The sequence below is a fragment of the Prunus mume genome, linkage group LG3, assembly GCF_029339155.1.
Source record: "Prunus mume cultivar Tortuosa linkage group LG3, ASM2933915v1, whole genome shotgun sequence".
Classification (NCBI taxonomy): Eukaryota; Viridiplantae; Streptophyta; class Magnoliopsida; order Rosales; family Rosaceae; genus Prunus; species Prunus mume.
The window spans coordinates 2061293-2080951 of record NC_142700.1 but is presented as its reverse complement, the minus strand read 5'-3'; the positions used below and the strand labels follow the sequence as shown (position 1 = coordinate 2080951).

At 39.5% G+C, this 19659-nt stretch overlaps 4 protein-coding genes across 6 annotated transcripts; 3 read left to right on the top strand and 1 right to left on the bottom strand.

The window, feature by feature from the left end:
• Positions 1–2250: 2250 nt before the first annotated feature.
• On the bottom strand, positions 2251–6686 carry LOC103324648 (protein TRANSPORT INHIBITOR RESPONSE 1-like). Of its 2 annotated transcripts, XM_008226735.2 has the most exons (4): positions 5891–6686; positions 4693–5185; positions 3686–4489; positions 2251–3566 (listed from the first exon to the last, which is right to left on the bottom strand). In XM_008226735.2, the coding sequence occupies exons 1-3, from the start codon at positions 6397–6399 to the stop codon at positions 3734–3736; spliced, it is 1758 nt and encodes a 585-aa protein (XP_008224957.1). In that variant the 5' UTR covers positions 6400–6686; the 3' UTR covers positions 2251–3566; positions 3686–3733. The 2 variants fall into 2 exon arrangements, with proteins under 2 accessions (XP_008224957.1, XP_088905115.1); XM_089048989.1 differs by having other exon boundaries at positions 2251–4489.
• Positions 2803–3333, top strand: LOC103324647 (dynein light chain 1, cytoplasmic-like). Its single transcript, XM_008226734.3, has 2 exons — positions 2803–2940; positions 3034–3333. The coding sequence occupies exons 1-2, from the start codon at positions 2803–2805 to the stop codon at positions 3223–3225; spliced, it is 330 nt and encodes a 109-aa protein (XP_008224956.2). The 3' UTR covers positions 3226–3333.
• Positions 6687–7861: 1175 nt separating the features above from the next.
• LOC148918396 (putative F-box protein At3g23950) lies at positions 7862–9767 on the top strand. Its single transcript, XM_089048501.1, has one exon. It carries the CDS (start codon positions 7900–7902, stop codon positions 9580–9582), a length of 1683 nt encoding a protein of 560 aa, XP_088904627.1. The 5' UTR covers positions 7862–7899; the 3' UTR covers positions 9583–9767.
• A 5795-nt stretch (positions 9768–15562) lies between these two features.
• Positions 15563–17667, top strand: LOC103324708 (uncharacterized). Of its 2 annotated transcripts, XM_089048499.1 has the most exons (6): positions 15563–16101; positions 16204–16260; positions 16362–16418; positions 16507–16620; positions 16724–16780; positions 16869–17667. In XM_089048499.1, exons 1-6 carry the CDS (start codon positions 15778–15780, stop codon positions 17202–17204), a joined length of 945 nt encoding a protein of 314 aa, XP_088904625.1. In that variant the 5' UTR covers positions 15563–15777; the 3' UTR covers positions 17205–17667. The 2 variants fall into 2 exon arrangements, with proteins under 2 accessions (XP_088904625.1, XP_088904626.1); XM_089048500.1 differs by lacking the exons at positions 16362–16418; positions 16507–16620.
• The last annotated feature ends 1992 nt before the right edge of the window (positions 17668–19659 follow it).

Below are 19659 nucleotides of genomic sequence, written 5' to 3'. Positions count from 1 at the left end.
AGATCAAATTGGAAATGGAGGTGCAGCGTAATCTCTATAAAAGTTGAACCAAAGCTGTTTCTATAACACTTTTTGAACTCTGAACAATGAGAGAGGAGCTTAAAAAAAGCCAAAAGCTGCTTTTGTTTGAAGGGAAAAAATGTGAAAAGCAAGCGTGAAAGGCATTGAGCATCCTTTGCTTGCATAGTAAATTACAAGATAAGATTTGGAAGCATTGCACAGATTAAAACCCTAGAAGATGACAAAATGGGGATTCCAAAATAAAAATCAATGACCCATGATGTGATTAGATGTCTAAATCGCTGTCTCATAACATGACAAAAACACTTGTTTTGTGTTCTGCTGTTCACGGATTATCTTCATGTTATTTTGTCATGATAATGAGTATGATTTGCAACAATTTGGTTCCAGTTAACTGTGTTAAGCTCTTTTTTTATCTATTCAACTTTTTATAAATATTTGTACTTCGTTGGCCGCCATGCTTTCCCTCCCCCAGCCACTCACTCCGTCAGATAAATGAGCAACAATCAATAGCAGAGATTCTGGCCCTTGGGCATAAATTGAATCTGCGCATGGTCTTCAACCAGTGTTAGGGTTTGGGATCCCATATCTTACATGTAGAGCTACACATGTTGCATAAAAGCTCCTAATTTTAAACGCTATTTGCCGTCAAATAAAATCACGTGTTTAATATGCGACTCACTTTTGAGAGTTTCTCAGTAATTTCGGGTCATTTTCTTTATAATCAATAACCCGAACACCGTACGTGCTATGTATGTTGGGTGTTTAATGCTTCACGAAGTGTTAGGTAGAAATGGCACTTGGATGCACAGGCACGAAAGTGATTGCTTGGGACACTTTGAGTATGGAACAAGTGAAATTCGATACTGCTAGTAGCACAGTTACGATATATACCTTAGCTTTGAAGAGAAAAGTACATATAACAATAAATTGCTGCTGCCCATGTTGATCAGATCTACTCCAATGCAAAATTGCAAATGCAATGCTGGTCAAGTAGCTAGCTATCTAGGTGACTCATAATCAAAAATCAAAATAAAGCAAAAGACCTTGCTTCATAAAGTTACACAAATTTGGTGTTTGCCAATCCCATGGATGCGTTTCACAATTCAAACTATTTGGCAATCAAAAGGGTCTAAAACTCTGCTTTTTTTGAGTTCTGTCACTTGTTCGTAAACATCAAACAGCTGCTTAATTATGCTTAACTCTTAACCCCAAGATTCTAACCAGTGTCTTTTTTTTGCTTCCAAGCATCCATCCCAAATTTCCTACTTAATTACAGGGTTTTAAATGAAAATTAAATCCAGCACCGACACCGAATATGTTTATGTGAGAGACCGGTGACTTGTGGACTCTGCTCAAGCGTTCAAACATGTAGGTGTTGGGTGTTCATCGCCTCTTTCACGATCTTGACAAATAGCCGTGATAAAAAAACTTGTAGACTAGAACGTTGTCATTTACAACTTACATTCCAAGAAAATGACGTGCGACTTAGAAATCGTGCATGGGACCAGCATCTGCTAAAAGACTTGTATGGTTATTATTTGCTTAAGATTTGAATTTGACAGCTTACCACAACCTACTTAATTACACTAGAGTTATAATTAAAAAGAGATACGTAAGTACCATATGTAAGATTGTCTCTCTACACCCTTCACACCATTACTAATGTCACATTTGAGATTATTTTTTTACAGAAGCAACAATCCACATGAACTTTGCAAGTATAATTTCCAAGACATGATCTCAAGAATGGACCTCTTACCAAACTATTCCATCTAAAAGTTATTTTGTAACTTTTCTGATGAATAGACATGAATATAAAATCTAAGTATGGCACTATTAAGTATTAAAGAATCTGATTTTCTCCCAACTTTCAAATCAAACACTGAATAATTATAAAAGCGTTTGATGATATTTTAGTTGGTGTTGCAGTTGTTAAGGTAAATAATCTCACATTTTAAATATTTAGGCTTGGATGTTCATCTGTTATATGTTTATTTAATATGATGACAAATTTCAGTTCCGCCATTCGTCTCTCTTTCTTTAGCTTCAAACCCAAATGGTGTTTGCTTATTCAAGCATTTGAGATTCATTCCACTCAAACTATTTGTTGATGAATTTTGTGCCCGACACTAGTCTAGAAAATTTTAATTGTCTGTTCAGTAAAGTGCTTGCATGCCTTCAATCCCCCAAAAAACACAGATGGCCCATTGATGCAAGCAGAGGACCTGAATGAGAAGCAATTTTCTGTTTTATTGATAACTTTTTCTGGTTCTTTTCCCATGAACCTGAATCTGTCAGAAGCTAAAAGGTCTTCGCATCAACAAAGAGAAGAAAAGTAAACAGAAGTACAAGCAAACAGATAACTCATTAACAACCTCACAACATAATCCATGACACTCACGGGAAGTGTCTTCGTTATGCAACCACATACGTCCTGCATCTCCAAGATAATGTGGACCCCAAACTAAAAATGCCCTTTGCTACCGCAGATTCTGAGCCATTGATCAAACCAGATGCAAGAACAAGTGCACTAGCAATGCATCTTCCATGTCCCCATCTTACATGACCAATCAGCTTGTCTGTTTCCTGACCACCAGGCTTTATTCCATTGCATTAATTCTTTGAGAATGATCGGAAAGCCTGGACTTGCGTAGAAACTCAAAGTTCCAATTTCCATATAGCCCGGTTGCCTATGTCTTCAATCTAGACTGCTTCATCTGCTTTTAGCTCTTTCACCAATCTCAACATAAGCAACTCAAAGGCAGGTTTTCTGCAGCCATGTTAGAAGGCAAGGCCGTCGTTAACGAGACTGACATGCTTCAAACAATGCAGCAAGACGCGCTCCATTTAGCTGCAAAGGCTCTCGATATATTCGATATCACTGAGCCTACCGAAATCGCCCAATTCATAAAGAAGGTCAGCTCCTCTTTCCAGTATTATCCTCAGCACTGAATCATCACTAAATCATTTGAAATTCATGTGTCTTTTTCTGTGCTTGTTTCCATGCAGGAATTTGATGAGTCATACGGGACTGGGTGGCAGTGCATAGTAGGAACAGATTTTGGTTCGTTTGTGACACACAGCCAAGGCTGCTTCATTCATTTCTTGATTGGTAGCCTTGCATTCTTGCTTTTCAGGGGTTCGGTCAATCTTGCTGCTGATGCAAATAGGATCCCGCCATTGGAAGCTGTGAAGGCATAAAGCTCTGCTTCATAAATCTTTACTGCCTTCCTGTTCTCCTTGAATTTGTATATCATAATAAATGAACAAATTCCAAGTTCAGTAATTCATCATCCTTCGTTTTCTCAACTTTCCATTTATTAAGCTGAACCAAAGTAAAATTATCAAATCCAATGTCTTTAAATGTCCTCTGCAGAAACTTGAGGTTGTATGAACAATATTGGTCTTAGATCATAGGAACTGGTGGATTGATGATAGAAAAACATGAACAGCCTGAACAAGCGCACAGAGGCAGGGCTCATGAAATAGTTTCATCCCTTAGCAGGATATTAAAGACCATGTAACCTGATGACGGAAGGTACCTGTGTGTAACCACATATAAGATACGGAACAAAATCGATGAATATTTGCAAGTGCACACACTGTCATTGCTGACTCTGGTAAGATCCCCAGGAATGTGTGAGGGTGAGAGAGAGATTACCATGTATTTTGTAAGCTTCAAAGGGTAAGCACAATAGGTTTTCAACCTTCAGAAAGTGAGAACAAAAGGTGGGGCATCCCTTCTTGACCCAGCAACAGAACGGTAAACATAGACTTTATCAGCCTGATCATCATCATTCCCATCATCCTTCATTACCTCAACATTCAATCTTGGCATCTCACTTGCCAATAGCCGACACGCGTTCATTGTCACATTGCAGGCTGACATCCAAAGTGATCTCATAGATTCATACTTCTCAAAACCTGAGAGCAAAGCCGCGTTCCCGAATGGGCAGTCTCTTATCTCAAGTTTCTTGAGCTTTGGACAACCATTCAGCACACACTGCATCCCCCAATCACTTTTTCCAGCGAAAGCTACTGAAAGCGTTTCCAAATTCTTAGCATATTCTCCAATGTATTCAAATGTGCGGTCAGTCAATAAACCTGAAACTGCAAGCCTTTGGAGTTTAGTGCAAGTCTTCACCACTGCACCAAAACCCTCATCCATGGGCTCATTTGTTATGTGATCTGGTTGCCTTGGGTTCATTATACAGAGACGAAAGTGGGTGAAATCAGGGCAGTTTTTTACAACCGTTGCTACAGCTGCATTAGTCATCTGCCGACAAAAGTAGAGGACATAGCGGAGTCTTCGGCAGCCATAAGACACAGCAACAAACCCAGATTCAGTCACCCCATGGATAATATCATCACCATAAGGATCAGAAGGGAAAACACGGAGTTCCTCAATCAAAGGACAGTTAGATCCGACAGCCTCCAACCCTTTGTCTTCCACTGTGTCCAGGACCTGTATCAAGTATTTGATACCATGAGTCAACAAGCATTCTCTTTCAACAGTTATAGATGAAGTATTTGCAGTGTTTCAGAAAAAACAGATAAGTTCATTAAACAGAGCTTAAGCTATAATGTCATTAAGTGTCTTTTCTTCTCATCTACCTTAATAGATTAACTTTCTCAAATGAGGAAATTATTATGCAGGAGGAAATTTACCCAAAGGCGCCGCAGACGTGGGCAATGAGCAAGAAGCTTAGCAAGTTCCCAACTTTGCAAAGCAGAATAACTCAAATTCAAGAAAGTGAGATTTGTACATGCAGGATACAGAGCTGGAAGATAAAGGGCCGTTGCTTCCCATAAACCAGAGAGCGTGTGTAAATTATTGCAATTGCTAAATGCTCTTTCAAGTTGTGAATTCTGACAGGCAGTGAGCTCTTGCAAAAATGAGCCAGTGCCTAGCTCCAGAAGCTGAGGAGCATGGGTAAGAAGCCTCTGTAGCTGTTCCAAGGTTACATTTTTATTAACCTTCAACACCTTAAATGATTTGCACCTGCGTACAAGTTTCTCAAGAGCATCGAAATTGACATCGCTATTGAGGCTGGCAAAGTTTAGTATTTCCAAATATGTGAAAGTTTCGGGGAAGCAACTTAGCCATCCGCCACTTTTATCATCAATTTCATTCTCCTGTATGTCCAGCTCAGTCAAATTCCTGAAACCAAATTAGGATGGGATATTAGTTATTTTCTTCAACAACCGAAGTTCAGCATAAAGCTTAAGTCAACTACAAGCTTAATATGGGAATTTTAATGATCTCGAACAGATTTGAAAATTCATGATCACCAACAGTTGAATCAAAATCTGACAAATTTGAAAAGTAAAATACTTCATTGAGATCAAAATTCTGTATACCTGTCTTTGATTATGTGCAATTAACTATTTCTTTGTTCTCATTAATTGACCTACCTATCTTTCTTTTTTTGCCAGAACAATTGACTTACCTATCATGCGAACCAAATTTGGGCGGTGGTTATTATAGAATATAAGTAAAATATTCTAGCCAGAAAAATGAATTGTTTCTTTTAGACTTTGGATTAACAGTTCAAACGTCGCCTCAAGAGAGAGAGGTAGAAAAAGAATAACAGAATCATTTCAGTTTCTGGGTTATTTCTTCGGTGCTCGGTTGTAGTTTCTGCAGTCCACGTGTAAGTGCAGAAAATTACACAATTTATTGTATGTTTTAAAAGGATATTTACCAACAACAAAAAACCCCTACTTGTGAGTTTTATGGGTCCCATTATCAAGTTTTGTGCTTTCTGAAACTCAAACCACCGCAACCCAGATCTCAATTCTGGACACCCAAAACCCAATAACAAAAATCAAAACTTCCAAAGGGGCCAAATTGAAAGACACTTACTTGCAGTGAGTGGCAATGGCTGCGAGGCCATCTGTGCTGAACCCATCACAGCTGAGAAGCGAGAGAGCTTTGAACCCAGGAAACGAAACAGCCAAGAACTCAAGGCTCTCATCAGTCACCGTCATCCTCTTCAGCCTCAGCTCCTCCAGAAGCCGGTATTCGCTGGCAAACACCTCCAGCCAAGGCTGAACATCGCTGCCCCAGTTCGGAGGAACCAGATTGAAGTCCGAGAACCGGGGCTTCCCTTTCAGGGTCACGCTCCGGATGCTCCGAAACCGCCGGGTCACTATCTCCGGCGACGCCGAGTAGCAATTTCCGATGAACACTTGGCGGCGGGACCACCGCTCCGCATCGTACCAGTCCTTGCACACCAGCGAGACCGAGCTCCGGTCCTTGCGGGACTTCACCATGCCGAGGACCTGCTCCAAAACCTCGTCTGGAAAATCCGACCCGACCTGGTTCGGCTCGTCCGGGTCCGGTGAATCGGACTTGCTTCTTTTCGAACCCATGAAGCAAAACGAAGCTCGGAGCCTGGTTTAAGTAGTGTGAGCTCGAGCTGAGAAATGCTGTACGGATCCGGATATGAGATTTGAGAGAAGCAGAAACCTTTAAAGGAAAGATTTAAAATTTTAATGTTTAGAGGCTGGATCTGCCATGGACACAGAGAAGGAGCTTGGTCTGAGGTAGCTGGATATGGAGGTTGAGCAGCTTGAGCAGCTTGAGGGAGAGAAAGAAGGGGAGAGAAAGAAGGAGAGAGAAAGCCCAACCCAAGGCCTTGCGTAGCAAAAGCAGCGAAGAGAGAGAGAGATAATTAAACAAAATATACATTCAAAATTCATTTTATAAACACACCAACAAAATATACTGAGGTTGATTTTGAATGTGTTTCTATGTTTAAATAGTGTTTGAATTTTTTTTATAAATACATATCAAGAATTGGATTTATTTATAAATTTGTATAATAATTATTCATTTGTTTATTGTCTGTAACCTCTGTTAACGGACTCTAAAGGCCTAGGTAAGCTCAAGCTGACACAGACAGCCCAATAAGATCGTAGCCCATATTTTGTCCTCACCCAACGAACCGTGTGTGTTCGGATCACCACCGATGAAGTTGTGCCACGTAAGCAAGTTCGTAGGCTGTGGATGGAATGTCAACGAGGGTAAGCTTTAGCTAGCCAGGCTTCTGGTTGATCATTTGACTGGCAATGTCATTAGTATGAAACACACACTACAGTCTCACAAAGAATTTATGTTTGGTTTATTTTTATGTTTATATCATACTAATCCAGTGCATTTATCTTCAGGATCTTATGCATAGATTCAGCTTACCATTTTCTTCTTGCAACTTTACAAGCATTGCACTTTTTAGTAGGTTAGGTAGTAAATGGACTTCTTGAATGGCAACAGTTGGTGAACCTTGTACAGCGTCTAATGCTATTCTGGACATGATTCGAGGTTACATATGTTGTCTGTGCATTATATATTGCGTTTCATTGCTCCCTTTCTCTCCCTCTAATATGTTGGTACTTATTTTCTTGTTTGTGAATTTATTTACGTCCAGGGCATATAAACGATGCATATGGCAGGGGGGGGGGACCAAATCTTCAGTGTATTGATGCACAAATAAGTAGATATGAACAAGACCGTCCTGAAACCGGAATGCATAAATAAGCAGATAAGTAGTTTCCTTATTGACATAGGAAGGGGAAAAAAAAGGAAAATTCATTGTTTTCCCTATTGATATAGGAAGAATAATTAATTTTCTAAGGGTAATAAATAAAGAAACTCTAGAGTTGTTCTAAAAGTAGTTTCCTTTCCTATTCGCTGGATTGGGATTGTTAATTAGAGCAATGAGTAAGAAGTTGATTCGTTTCCTACTTCTTGTTGGATTTGGATATCTTTCCTATTCCTATTTCACTTTCGTCAGATAGAACACTATATATAGAGCTTGTGGGTACGAGTCTTATTGTATATATCTCTGCAAACTGCAATCAATCTGCACATCAATGACGAGTCTTAACAATTTCGCCATGAGACCTGGGGATAGTGATGCTCGTGCTGCCAAAAGAAGAAAGAGAATATCCCAATCCCTTGATCTTGAACCACACTCTGAGCCTCACTTAAACCCCAGCATGTTGAATCTTGATCATCTCCCTGACCTTGTATTGATAGAAATCATTTGTCGACTTCCCCTTGCATCTGCGGCTCAATGCATGTGCGTGTCCAAACGTTGGTTCAGTCTACTATCTTCTAATCCTTATTTTGTTCGCCGTTTCCTATGTGTACAAAGTGATAACCAAAAGCCCATCCCACGCCCCCTTATCTTCACGAATCCAAGGCAACCAAGGAAATTCTTTGTGACGGACTCGTTACCACGCAACATGAGTTTTAATTTCCTCCCTTGTTTTCAAGGGCCTATCAACACACCAGAGTATGAACCAATTGTGGTAGGAGCGTATAACGACTTAGTTTTATGTTGCGCAACCATGTGTTTTCAACGGGATTACTACATTTGCAATCCATACATCAGGCAATGGGATGCTCTTCCTCCCGCTCCTCGATGCCACCAGGAAGTAAGAGTGGGATTCATCTGCGAACCCTACTACTACTATAATTGTAAGAAGCAGCAATGTGAGGAGGAAGACCACCGAAAAGAAGTGGAAGAAGAAGAAAGTGATGCATGTAGTAGAATCCGGCTTAATGTTGAGTACAGGTACAAGGTTGTGCGAATAATTCCTCAGTGTCCAGAGAAATCCTTCGAGTTCAACATGGAAATGTTCTCCTCCGAGACTGGTAGATGGACAGAGTCAGTTGTATCCTGCCCAAGAAGCTTTTGTTTTAATAGCTTGCATAGAAATGCAGGGGTTGCGCACAATGGAATGCTCTACTGGTGGAGCTCTAGTGATGGCTTTGTTATTGGTTTGGATCCCTACTCCAACGACAGCTCCAATTCGGCTAAATATTGTTTCCATTTCATTGATGAACCTCAAGATGAGTCGGAGTATGGAAGAACATTTGATTTCTTGGGTGTGTCTAGTAAAGGGCGTTTGCGAATGTGCCAGTACTCCCCTGCGTATGTTGGTGATACCGATGGTCATGTGAGTGTTTGGGAGTTGAAAGATGACCACCAGATGGACAAGGACAAGGACATGGACACGGACGACGCTGCATCTGCATGCAATGACAATGGCAAATGGTGTTTGGTAGGCAGATTTACCCTGATACGTATGCTTTCGGAGGAAAACCAGTTGATGGTAACTTGGAAATATCATAGCAAATGGCTTCACACGGTTATGGTGCTCGCTTTCCACCCAAATGATGATGATATCTTGGTTTTAGAGTATTCTCAACACCTCGTCATGTGCAACATTCGCGAAGCAAGGCTAACGGAGGTTGCGGACATCCCGTGTTATTATGGTAAGATTCACTCTGCTAGACCTGTCTTCCCATTGGTGTTCCCGTGGTGGCCGACACCAATACTTACTCGACACAAACTGGCGGCCTCCTCCTCCTCCTTGAATTCCCACGTGGGCCGTGTTACCACTTATACTACTAGTACTACTAGAACCAGACGAGCCATCAAGAGAATGTTGCAAAAAAGAAAAGAAAAGCTGGCCATTGCTTGTGCGTCCTCTCCACCGAAAAACAAAGCTAGCGCACTCCATGCATGCAAGGCAGCTAGCAACTAATTCGAAAGAAATCGAAGCTAGCCGATGAGGCAAGAGAAAAAAAGTTGCACCTTCCCTAATTTGGTCCGAATTTGATGTTCATAGTTAATATTATATACGTCCCATTCGGATTACTACTAGTTACGTTAGGCTAGTTTAATTAATACTTGATTGCCACTTGTAAGTTGTATGTAAATGTAAGTGTGTGTTCTCATCTTGAGTAGATTTATGTTATGTTAGTACATGTATAGTATACTTGATTTTATAATGGAGGATGCAATGAAAACCAATTCTAATTCAATAACAGAGATTTGCCTAATATTAGAAACTCAATCACATTTGAGGAGATTTTTTTTTGTTCCTCCTCTGATTGGCCTAACTAATTTTGTGGGGATGGAAATCTAAGGCAACTGATTAGATCATCTCAATCACAGTTGACCAATGTCAAAGACCCTATTGCATGCCTTCTCTATATCTCCTCCTCAAGTGCATTCCTGAAAAAACTAATCAAATTTAGGCATCCTTACCTTTCGGATTTCCCACCAATTCTATAGAAAATTGCAGTTAGTTTGCAATTTTATATATATATAAAAATCCCATTTGGATAAAATCAGTAGGTTTTTACAGTTACCATTTAATGGTCAACGTTGGAGTTCACTCTTTCTCCTCAAGTCATGCAATTTCTCAAAAACTCAAATCCAAATGTCAGAACAAAAGAAGAAGAAAAAAATGTCTGCAGAATCAGAATTATGTGTTTGAGAGTTCTTGAAGAAATCTCTTTGGCCATCATTATCTGAGTATATATATTGCATTACTTTAGTGCTGCCTTGTTGTTGTAAAATATGAATTTGTACCTTGCCTTCTCTCCACTCCAACTTTATCAATGCATGGTTACGTGAAGCAATAGCTTCTTATGTTCCAAAGGATTAATGGCCCTGGTTTGAGGTTTTAAATTCATAACTTAGCCATTAATAAACTTTTCCACATGCAAACCTTTGCCTTCCTTTTGTTCTGCAAACCTTATCCCCCTACTTTCAAGCAATTTCAGATTGTACATATGTAACGTTGATGCTGCATTGAATTTTACTTCTTCAATATTGTAATCTTTTTCTCTACGAAATAATTCATTTCTTCCTCTCAGCATTTTTTTCCAGTGTGCTGCATTCATGCAGATGTTAATTAGAATATATAGTTTTTAAGAAAAGTAACTGCCGGAAAATGTTAGCCTTCACTAAGATTTTGAGGTTTAAGAAATTAATACAAAACCCCACCCGGTTTGTCTGTTCTGGAGTTTGCACAAGGCCCCAATTCCAGTGACATGGGAAAAACCCAAAATTGGCTGGACAAAACTGAACTTTGATGGATCTTCTAAAGGCAAAGCAGGAAAAGCCAGCATTGGAGGGCTATTTAGGAATCACAAGGCTGACTTCTTACTTGGCTATGCTGAACCTATAGGAAGAGCCAACAGCATTATTGCAGAACTGGCTGCACTCAGAAGAGGCCTTGAGTTGGTACTGGAAAATGGTTGGACCGATGTGTGGCTCGAAGGGGATGCAAAGACGTTGCTTCAAAGCATGGCGCAAAGGAGACAGATTCGATGTGCAGAAGCGCAAAGGCATATTAGTCACATAAACTTGATCATACCAGAGATCAACAACTGCATCCTGACTCATATTTATAGAGAAGGCAACAGAGCGGCTGATAAGTTTTCTCAAATGGGACATTTGTATGGAAAGCCTCGAGTTTGGCAACACATTCCTCCTAATCAAGTTTTATCCATCATGCATGAAGATGCTGAGGGTAAGATTGTTTTTTGGTAAAAGATTAGATTTTAGTTGTTGCTCTTGATCATTGTAATTCTTTCATACACATAAGTTTGTATTTTAGGCAATGGATATAGACTGAAATCTAAGTTTGTAATTTAGGCAATTTTTATAAATGAAATCTTAATGGAGTGCAATGTACATAACTACTTTTTGTAAGAATCTGGTTTGAAATTAGGTTGTTGGCTTGTAATTTCAAAGCATCTATTTCCACTATAGCTGGCAGGTAGGATGTGAGAATTATATATCAGAGTTTCAAGATTGGACCTAGTCCTCATTAGTGGTTTTTACTTAAATATCTCAAACTACTTGATGAAACATGATAAGACTAAATCTAATCATGATAGTAAAAGAAAATACCAGAGAGAGAGAGAGAAAGCAGAGCTTTGGAGTTAATTTAATATAGGATGGAGATGTGTAGTACAACGAGTTTTCAGTACCATAAAACAGTACTGGTAGAAGAGAGCAGCAAGAAACAGAGCTGAGGTTAGAAATTGAAATGGTAGTACAAGGTCAAGATTCAATACAACAACAACTTGGTTTGGTGTACTGCATTCTTTAATGTCATCTGTTGCCACAGACAATATATATATATATATATATATATATATATATAGTACTTAAGGGTGGCTCAAAATCAATAATGCAGATGGTGAGAGCAGTGAGGGTTCAAGATTAAAGAAACATCATTGAGTGCAGCGTTGATGAATTGAACTTGTTTCGAAATTTCATCAGCTCTGCACCCAATTATGTTTCTATCCAATTTTGGCAAAGTGCTATCAAGTTATTGGCAATGTCACAATAACCACTTCGCTACTGGCTGGTTTCTCTGGTCTTCTTCTTTCTTTTAGGCCTTTTTCTTGTTGCGCAGCACATTTCAAAGGGCCAGGATCAGCAGCCTGCAGCTCTTTCAGGTTTGGATTTTTCTTTTTTCCTTTTTCCAACCCAATTTTCTCCTCAATTCCGAAAATGCATTTAATTGTTTTCCTTTGCTTTTGACTTTTTTGAAGATTCATTGTTACGTATCTTAAATAAAATGTAGGTAGGATATATAACATGCTCATGATGTAATTCTTATTCAAATCCATTTCAAAAGGTATATGCTGAACTCGTAAAACATCTTTTCCAGGATGCTAAATGCTAATATCCAATTTACACTACAAGGTTTGGAATCTTCCTTAAAATCTTGCTTATTAGTTGGTATGCCAAGTTTTGGATTTGTGGATTGTGGGCCAAAGTTACTTTGGTAAGCATATAGTGGTATTTTGTTCTTACAATTAACCCGTGATGGTCTCCAACTGAAAGTGGCAAATCACTTGACTCATTAGTGGACCTAGTCCTCATTAGTGGGTTTTGCTGAAATATCTCAAACTAATTAATGAAACATGATAAGACTAAATCTAATCATGATAGTAAAAGAAAATAACAGAGAGAAAGAGAGAGCATAGCTTTGGAGTTAATTTAATATAGGATGGAGATGTGTGGTGCAAGAAGTTTCCAATACCATAAAACAGTACAGGTAGAAGAGAGCAGGCAAGTAATAGAGTTGAGTTAGAAAATGAAATGGTAGTACAAGGTCAAGATTCAATACAACAACAACCTGGTCTTGGTGTACTGCATTCTTTAATGTCATCTGTTGCCACAGCCAATATATATATATAGTACGTAAGGGTGGCTCAAAATCAATCATGCAGATGCAGATGATGAGAGCAGTGGAGGTTCCAGATTGAAGAAACATCATTGAGTGCAGCGTTGATGAATTGAACTTGTTTCGAAATTTCATCAGCGCTGCACCCAATTATGTTTCTATCCAATTAGGACTATTAGTAATGCGAACCTCTGTTCCATGAAATGAAAGTCTCTGATTAAAAGTCTGATGAACATTTCTCTTTTATAGAGTTATCACCTGTTGCGGGTTCATACCCTTGTTTATCAACCATTTGCACTTATTACTATGGTAACACTAGCATACCATGAAGCAAAGTTGGACACCAGGAAGAGGAACTTAATTGTATATGCTCTCTTCTTCCTTGGGACCTTGATGCTAATAGTGGTAAGTAACGCCTATGTACATACCCTATTTTTGTGCCACTTTCTACTCCATGTTTTTAACTTCACTTTCCCCTTTGTAATAGGTGGTTTTAGCTATGTCTAGGAGTGGAGCGATTTCACCTTATATTGGTATATGTGCATGTGTTGGTGCATTTGGGGGTGCAGATGCCCATGTTCAAGGTGGAATGGCCGGAGACCTGTCTTTTTTGCGCCCTGAATTCATCCAGATTGGTGGTCTTCTAAAAGTTCTTCAATGTTTGTGACCACTTTTGTTATCGTTTGTAACATTAACCTCACAGTTTCCTATCTTAGTGAGTGCTGTTTTGATGTTCTGCTTCTGCAGTCCTTTGCTGGCTTGGCTGCATCAGGTGCTCTTACTTCTGGCATGAGGCTGATGACAAAAGCTGCCTTCGAGAAGTATCACAATGGTCTCCATAAGGGGGCGAGTATGTGAATTTTCTTTACTAATAGACAAATTGGTGGTTGATATTCATATACCTGTTGTTGCATTGTGGTTAAAAGTGTCAAAGCAGAAAATGTGGATTTGAGGTATATTGAAGTAACATTTTTAAGTTCTTTATCTGATCAGCTGCTTTCTGAAGCTAGATTCATTCTTTCTAATGGACTTTTAAGTACTGCGATCAATGACGATTTTTTGTATGATTGGTCTTTTGCTGTGATGTTCCTAGCAATTTCCACACTCATTGAGTTTCTGTGTATTCTTCTATGCAATTTACTTCCCTAGATTGCCTATAGTAAATTACTACCGCTCCAAGGCCGCCTCTGAAGGCTCTAAAACTGTATCTGTTGATCCTGATGCTGGCATCCAAACACAAGCAGACATAGAAGTTTCCCTTGACTGGTTATGGCTCATTGGCAAGAGCAAATTTGAAGGAGCCGAAGTGTGATCACCAAGAAATAAAGTTGCTCTAGCTTGAATGCCAAGTTTAAATGATTGGTTTTCTTTCTTGAATTAAGATGATAGAAGAAGATTAGTGTGACATAATGACATATTGAAGATATAGTATACCTGCAGCAAACCTTATGCAGTGTGCTCCCATTGTTGCGTAACATACATTTTTGTTGATCCAAGTCAAATGGTGACTACTTAATTTTGAATAATGGATTGTCTTTTTTTATTTTTTATTTTGAGGGTGTCTTTAGAACTTTGTTTAAAGCATCATAAACTAATGTTGGACTGATTTTGTTGAATAATTCTCCCTTATTATTATGAAATCATTTTTCCAAAGAAAAATAGGAAAAAATGGAAAGGAAAAAAAACCAAAAACAAACAGCAGCAACAGTTATATTTTGTTGACACCTAGAAATTGACTCGTTTGGTTTTTGTCACATGTGGGCCCGGCTACCAAGGCTTGACGTTTGTCGTGTGCGATTAATTGACAGTTAGTGATAGGGGTATGCTATTCACAGTCGCTGTCGCTCAAAAGCGACCGACTGTGTACTTTCTTCAACTACAGTGTTACACGTGTTAGGAGAAAACCAAGAAATTTTCAAAATATAATAATATTCTTTCTTTTCAGCCAACTTGTTTTTCTAGTACGAAAATTTTGTTCGAGTATAACAAATATTCAGAAAAATAAATAGCAATGAAGAGCATTACTTACCAAAATCGGTTTCTTTTCATGCCATTTGCCTCTCTTTCCGTAAGGGTTAGTTTCATTGGTTTGTATTTGACAATGGGTGTATAAGCTCACTATTTTTTTATAGCTTTTTTGGCCAAGATTATACTCTCGAGTTCATTCATACATACATCGAAATAGTAAATTTATGTATTGTACGTGACACAATCTAGCATATAGATTTTATTAGCTTTATTTTGAAAAATCCAAAAGCTTACCAAGTCAAGCATTGGGTCATTTTTATATTTATCCTGTCACGATTGAAATTCGCTGCTGCAGCCATCAGTTTCCAAATTTCTTTTACTTGTTAAAAAGTCATTTTACAATGTTAAACGTGTTAGGAGAAAACCATGTGATATTATTTATTTTCCTGTTTTACCCCTCTGAGAAACCCAGCTGCCCAAGCATTAAATGCTCACGTTCTCTCTCCTTTAATTGCAGCGTAGGTACGTAGACTCACACTGTGCATGAAATGTACTGCGCACATCCCGAAAAAACTGGAAGAAAGAATAAACAAATAAATAAAAACAATGACTGCAGTCGAACAGGTTATATAATCTGCATTTCTTCTGACGAAAACAAAATTCTGTGGCATTTCTTCTATTCTTTTGGCTTTTAGTGCGACGGACTACAACATTTTCTTCTATTCTTTTGGCTCTTAGTGCGACGGATTACAACAATTTCTTCTATTCTTTTTCAAGATGAAGAAGATCAGCGCACGACCTTGGACTGTGGGAGAAGACAGAGATTTGATCGAGGCTGTGGAGAGATACGGCACACACAGATGGGAAGCTGTGGCCCGCTTCCTTGGAACACGAACATGGAGAGAATGCCAGAGTCGGTGGGTTGGTTGGCTCCACCCCCAAGTAAGAACAGATGAATGGAGCCAAGTGGAGGATGCGAAGCTCCGGCAGCTGTCTACACTACTTCCAGCTCAGTGGCAGACTATTGCGGATATGTTCAACGGCAGCCGGACTGCAATGTCTTGCCAACTGAGGCACTCCTTCCTCCTTGAAAACCCACAGGTATGTGCATTTCTTGGGCTTGTCAATTTGATTTCTGGTCTCGAATTGGTTGGGATTTTTAGGGTTATGGGCTTTAGAGAATTTGGGGGTTTTTTATTTCAGAAAATCTCCAACCAAGAAGGATCTTCAACCTTAACCAAAAAACCTGGCCCACCACGGGTATGCATTTCTTGGGCTTGTCAATTTGATTTCTGGTCTCGAATTGGTTGCGATTTTTAGGGTTATGGGCTTTAGAGAATTTGGGGGTTTTTTTATTTCAGAGAATCTCCAGCCAAGAAGGATCTTCAAGCTTGACCCAAAAAACTGGCCCACCACAGGTATACATTTCTTGGGCTTTAGATGTTTGGTTCGTTGGCCTTTAGATGTTTGGAATTATAGATTTGATTTTTGAATTTTTGTCTATAGAAAATTTGTGGCAAACACTCAACCAACAGAAAGCCAACATCAGGGGAGAAGGAAGTTTTCTTGCAGCGTTCAACTCCAAGGATCAGAATTGATCTTGGCTTTGATAACCCACAGGTAAGTGCATTTCTTGGGCTTGTCAATTTGATTTCTGGTCTCGAATTGGTTGCAATTTTTAGGGTTATGGGCTTTAGAGAATTTGGGGGTTTTTTTATTTCAGAGAATCTCCAGCCAAGAAGGATCTTCAAGCTTCACCCAAAAAACTGGCCCACCACAGGTATACATTTCTTGGGCTTTAGATGTTTGGTTCGTTGGGCTTTAGATGTTTGGAATTATAGATTTGATTTTTGAATTTTTGTCTATAGAAAATTTGTGGCAAACACTCAACCAACAGAAAGCCAACATCAGGGGAGGAGGAGAAGGAAAAAGCAGCTGCTGCTGCCGTGGTGGAGGAGGAGAAAACTCCTGCGGTAAAGGAGGAGGAGAAAACTCGTGCCCTAACCCGTGCCCTGAAGGAGGAGGACAAAACTCCTGCGGTGAAGGAGGAGGAGAAAACTCCTGCCCTGAAGGAGAAGGAGAAAACTCCTGCCCTGAAGGAGGAGGAGAAAACACCTGCCCTGAAGGAGGAGGGGAAAACACCTGCCCTGAAGGAGGAGGAGAAAACTCCTGCCCTGAAGGAGGAGGAGAATTCCCAAAGCTGATGATTTTTCCAGAAGGTCTTTGTGGCATTGCCATGTATGCTTGCTATCCAGTTGTATTGTATGCACATGACTACATTTTTTCAATTGGATTACTTTTCACAGAGAATATGCTTGAGATTAAAGAGATTTGTCACATGAGATTTTGGGCGACCAAAAGTGACATGAACTTGTTGGCCCTAGTCTCTACAATGACAAGCTTCCACACAAAAAAAGTGGGGTTCTTTTCTTGTTGATAGAAAGATTACCTGTCTTAGAAAGTAAGTCAGCAATCTGCATTCACATTTGGTCTTAAGGTTTCTATCATTGAAATGCTCATGTATACATGTATTTCAGAAGGTGGAATGAAATATGGTCTCTGGATTTACCAGAGTCGTGTGCATTTCTGTACTACAAATCTGTTTCAGAACAAAAGAAAATTGTAAAATCAAAGCAAAAGAGTGAAAGACAAACTGCACATTACTTCGACAGTAATCTTGGTAGCTGTTACAAAATCACTTTTCAGCAAGCAACGTGCTGACAAACAAATCGCTTGTACTCCTTGCAGCTTTGTACAGGGTGGATTCTGCTTGGTATCTCGATGTGTAACCAAAATCAAATACTTGATAAGAAGTAGACTTTATACCGGGGAAAACAGAGTAGCTAAACCTTGATCCACAGTTATTTGAAGTTTATCATAGGCCATCAGTGTCTTTTGGTCACATTTGTATGCTCCTTTGCCCCTAGCCAGGACCTCACCATCTGAGTCTATAATCCCTCCCCTTGTGGGGTCCTCAGTGAGAGGACCTGGTTCCAAAATTAATGCCTTCACCTGCAGTATGTCGCGAGATAAAAGAGAACGTAAACAGAAGTGGAACATTAGTAAAGCTTCTTGTATATACCAAAAGGCAGACACGGAATATTAAAGCTAAACTAAATGCTTGATAATTTGGTTTTTCTGAACTTGAAGTACACGACATATGGTGAATTGACATGACTTCCTGTGCTCAACCCTGACATCAACGAGAGCAAGGATAGTTTTGGGCAAGCCCTCATAATTATCATGTCTAGGTAACCATCTGAGAACTGCACACCAACAGGCAAAAAGAGCACAAATACATGTGAATTATTCGAGTTTTGAATAAATATCCCTTGACAGTAGTAGCGGAGAAGTATCTGAAGCAGATGCGGCTAATCAATTTTACAGTCCAACCTTGGCATCAGGCGCTGCCTTTGTGTCTTCACTCCCCCAAGGGACATTGTGAAGCCAGACTGAAACGAATGGCCCACTGATAGTTCTCCAGTCCATGTTCTCCAAGTTAATATCAGGTCCCTCATAGCCATGCTGTCGAATGTTAACAGGCTCCTCTGGACTTGGACCACATTTATTGTGATGGTTAGTAGGTTCACTAATGTTGTTGTAACTAGTAGGCTCCCCATAAGCTTCAAAGCCAGGTGCAGGCACAAAGGAAATAGATCCATTATATTGCCTCAAATGCACAATTATATTATATAAATATAATTCGGCTAAATATTGTTAGGGAAAATTCATTGTTTTCCCTATTGATATAGGACGAATAATTAATTTTCTAAGGATAATAAATAAAGAAACTCTAGAGTTCTTCTAAAAGTAGTTTCCTTTCCTATTCGCTGGATTGGGATTGTTAATTAGAGCAATGAGTAAGAAGTTGATTCGTTTCCTACTTCTTGTTGGATTTGGATATCTTTCCTATTCCTATTTCACTTCGTCAGATAGAACACTATATATAGAGCTTGTGGGTACGAGTCTTATTGTATATATCTCTGCAAACTGCAATCAATCTGCACATCAATGACGAGTCTTAACAATTTCGCCATGAGACCTGGGGATAGTGATGCTCGTGCTGCCAAAAGAAGAAAGAGAATATCCCAATCCCTTGATCTTGAACCACACTCTGAGCCTCACTTAAACCCCAGCATGTTGAATCTTGATCATCTCCCTGACCTTGTATTGATAGAAATCATTTGTCGACTTCCCCTTGCATCTGCGGCTCAATGCATGTGCGTGTCCAAACGTTGGTTCAGTCTACTATCTTCTAATCCTTATTTTGTTCGCCGTTTTCTATGTGTACAAAGTGATAACCAAAAGCCCATCCCACGCTCCCTTATCTTCACGAATCCAAGGCAACCAAGGAAATTCTTTGTGACGGACTCGTTACCACGCAACATGAATTTTAATTTCCTCCCTTGTTTTCAAGGGCCTATCAACACACCAGAGTATGAACCAATTGTGGTAGGAGCGTATAACGACTTAGTTTTATGCTGCGCAACCATGTGTTTTCAACGGGATTACTACATTTGCAATCCATACATCAGGCAATGGGATGCTCTTCCTCCCGCTCCTCGATGCCACCAGGAAGTAAGAGTGGGATTCATCTGCGAACCCTACTACTACTATAATTGTAAGAAGCAGCAATGTGAGGAGGAAGACCACCGAAAA